Source organism: Arachis duranensis, chromosome 9, assembly GCF_000817695.3.
Source record: "Arachis duranensis cultivar V14167 chromosome 9, aradu.V14167.gnm2.J7QH, whole genome shotgun sequence".
Lineage (NCBI taxonomy): Eukaryota > Viridiplantae > Streptophyta > Magnoliopsida > Fabales > Fabaceae > Arachis > Arachis duranensis.
This window is the reverse complement of record NC_029780.3, coordinates 49,358,214-49,361,528: the sequence shown is the minus strand read 5'-3', so window position 1 is coordinate 49,361,528 and position 3,315 is coordinate 49,358,214. Positions and strand designations below refer to the sequence as shown.

The window sequence follows — 3,315 nt, the reverse complement described above, 5'->3', positions numbered from 1 at the left end:
TTGGTTTTCGATTGACAATTCTCAAATTGGAGGTTAACTAGATTGAGCATTTTTCTTGTTTTGTTAATTCCGTTCAAGTTACTTGTTTAATTTTAATTTCTGCACTCTGTTACTTGCTTTCTTTCTTTATGCCTTTAAATTCAAGCAACTAACTCACTGACTCACTAACTATTTGAATTAATTCCTCAATTGCTCTAACCATACTCTTCCATTAACCAAGAGTATTTCACTTGTTTGTTGCCCGTGCTGTGTTCTTGTATGACAGGTAGGAGAGGAGAGACATCAACTCCTCCATATACCGAACCAGAGAGGACCCTTCATAAACTTAGAAGGGAAGCAAGAGGGAAGAGAGTACTGGGAGAAGAAGAATCTGAAGGAGAATCTGAGGACAATTTTGAGGAAGCTCTAGATCTCAACATTGATAGAGAAGTTCATAACCATGAGAGAGCTGATGGAAACAATGCCATTCCCGAGAGGAGGGTTCTTGGTTCATACATAAACCCAACCTCTGGGAATTGTGGTAGCAGCATTCAGAAACCACCCATTCAGGCCAACAATTTGTTCCCAAGAAAGGTGGCATAACTGTGGTGCCAAATGAGAGGAACGAACTTATACCCACAAGAACTGTCACTGGGTGGAGGATGTGCATAGACTACAGGAAGCTCAATGAAGCCACCAGAAAAGATCATTTTCCACTCCCATTCATGGATCAGATGCTTGAAAGGCTTGCAGGACATGCTTACTATTGCTTTCTGGATGGATACTCAGGCTATAATCAGATAGTAGTTGATCCAAGAGATCAAGAGAAAACATCATTTGTTTGTCCATATGGAGTTTTTTCTTATAGACGCATGCCCTTTGGATTGTGCAATGCACCTTCCACTTTCCAAAGATGCATGCTGTCCATCTTTTCGGACATGATTGAAAAATTTATTGAGGTTTTCATGGATGATTTTTCTGTGTTTGGAGATTCTTTTCCTAGCTGCCTACACCACCTTGCCTTGGTGCTTAAGAGATGCCAAGAGACCAACCTAGTATTAAACTGGGAAAAGTGTCATTTCATGGTCACAGAAGGAATAGTCCTTGGCCACAAAATCTCAAATAGAGGCATTGAGGTGGACAGAGCTAAGGTGGAACTCATTGAAAAACTACCTCCACCGAGTAATGTCAAGGCAGTTAGGAGTTTTTTGGGACACGCTGGCTTTTACAGAAGGTTTATTAGAGACTTTTCTAAAATAGCCAAACCTTTGAGTAACTTGCTTGTCTCTGATACACCCTTTGTATATGATAAAAATTGCATGCTAGCCTATGAACTGTTGAAGCAAAAACTTTCCTCTGCACCTATCATTGCCCCACCGGATTGGAACTTACCTTTTGAACGCAATAGTCTTTGCATTTGACAAATTTAGATCCTATCTCATTGGGTCTAAAGTCATTGTCTTCACTGATCATTCAGCTTTAAAATACTTACTTGCTAAACGAGAATCCAAACCAAGACTTATTAGATGGGTTCTTTTGTTGCAGGAATTTGACATTGAAATCAAAGACAAGAAGGGTGTAGAGAACAAGGTGGCAGACCATTTATCAAGGATACCATGTGGAGAAGGAAGCACACAAAGCACACATATAAATGAGTGCTTTCCTGATGAACAACTCATGGTAATTCACAAAGCACCCTGGTTTGCAGACATAGCAAACTTCAAGGCCACTGGGAGTTTGCCGTTGGAATTTAACAAGCATCAAAGGAAGAAATTGGTAAATGATGCCAAATACTTCATCTGGGACGAACCATACTTGTTCAAAAAATGTTCGGATGGCATACTCAGAAGATGCATATCAGAGGAAGAAGGAAGGGAAGTCTTATGGGACTGCCATGGCTCCACTTATGGAGGACATTTTGCAGGAGAAAGAACAGCAGCTAAGGTGTTGCAGTGTGGTTTTTATTGGCCCACTATCTTCAAAGATGCAAAGGAACTAGTGAAGCACTGCCATGAATGCCAAAAAGCGGGGAACCTGCCAAGAAGAAATGAAATGCCACAACAATTCATTCTGGAACTTGAATTGTTTGATGTATGGGGGATAGATTTCGTGGGACCCTTTCCCACCTTATACTCAAATAATTACATTCTTGTGGCAGTAGACTATGTCTCCAAATGGGTTGAAGCAATAGCAACTCCAACCAATGATAATAAGGTAGTCATGAACTTCCTCAGAAAACACATTTTTTGCCGTTTTGGGGTTCTAAGAGCAATCATCAGTGATGGAGGAATCCACTTCTGCAACAAACCATTAAAAGCATTGCTTCTAAAATATGGAGTCAAACAGAAGGTAGCCACACCATACCATCCATTGCCATTATCAGAAATCATAATTTTGCCTATCAGTTAGTGACTCAAAGCTTACAAAAATATTCGAAAGTAAAAGTGGGGGAAGAAGATCCTAAACAAGGGTGATCTCCTCCTATATATACTAATCTGATAACTAAGAATTACAGAAATAAGATAAACTAGTCTTGTAGTGCAAAAATCCACTTTTCGGGCCCACTTGGTGAGTGTTTGGGCTGAGTTTGAGTGAAGCCCCAAGTTGGTACTCCCTCTGAGGCATTATACGCTAGCTTTGGACTCCTGAATGGGGCGTTGGATGCCAGCTGCTCCCTTTTGAGCTTCAAGGAAGGACTGGTCGATTAAGCTAGATGATGCTCTTTGGGCATATAGGACAGCTTTCAAAACACCAATTGGAATGTCTCCTTACCAACTAGTATATGGAAAATCTTGCCATTTGCCACTGGAGTTGGAGCACAAGGCATTCTGGGCCTTGAAACTCTTGAACTTGGACAGCAAAGCTGCTGGAGAAAGAAGGATGTTGCAAATTCAAGAGCTGGAAGAATTCAGAGCTGAAGCTTATGAGAATGCCAAAATTTACAAAGAAAGAGCAAAGAAGAAGCATGACAGCAACATAGCCCCAAGGAAATTCGAAGCGGGACAAAAAGTATTGCTCTACAATTCTAGGCTGAAGCTATTTCCAGGGAAGCTAAAATCAAGGTGGTCTGGACCATTCCTTGTCACCAAGGTCTCCTAATATGGACAAGTAGAAATCATGGAAGAAAAGTCACAACGAACCTTCACTGTGAATGGTCAAAGACTCAAACATTACTTGGGAGATGTGGAGGAGAAGGACAAGGTTAAATATCACCTCAACTGAGGAAGCTGACCGTCAAGCGAATGACGTTAAAGAAGCACTTGTTGGGAGGCAACCCAACCTGAGGTAATACTCCTTTGCTGTTTCTTTTATTTGTTTCAATAAAAAAAGTGAAGT

The 3,315-nt window shown here is 40.9% G+C and overlaps 1 protein-coding gene across 1 annotated transcript; it reads left to right on the top strand.

The window, feature by feature from the left end:
• Positions 1-704: 704 nt before the first annotated feature.
• On the top strand, positions 705-3,078 carry LOC110275686 (uncharacterized). The gene is made up of 4 exons (XM_021131893.1): positions 705-818; positions 1,525-1,936; positions 2,084-2,383; positions 2,720-3,078. The coding sequence occupies exons 1-4, from the start codon at positions 705-707 to the stop codon at positions 3,076-3,078; spliced, it is 1,185 nt and encodes a 394-aa protein (XP_020987552.1).
• Positions 3,079-3,315: the final 237 nt, after the last annotated feature.

What these genes read in the sequence shown, in the direction of transcription:
- LOC110275686 (XM_021131893.1), top strand. Translation starts at nt 705, where the DNA reads ATGGATCAGATGCTTGAAAGGCTTGCAGGACATGCTTACTATTGCTTT. An exon ending in ATCAAGAGAAAACATCATTT is followed by an intron (nt 819 to 1,524) that starts GTTTGTCCATAT and finishes CTTTTGTTGCAG; the next exon opens with GAATTTGACATTGAAATCAA. An exon ending in AATCATAATTTTGCCTATCA is followed by an intron (nt 2,384 to 2,719) that starts GTTAGTGACTCA and finishes CATATAGGACAG; the next exon opens with CTTTCAAAACACCAATTGGA.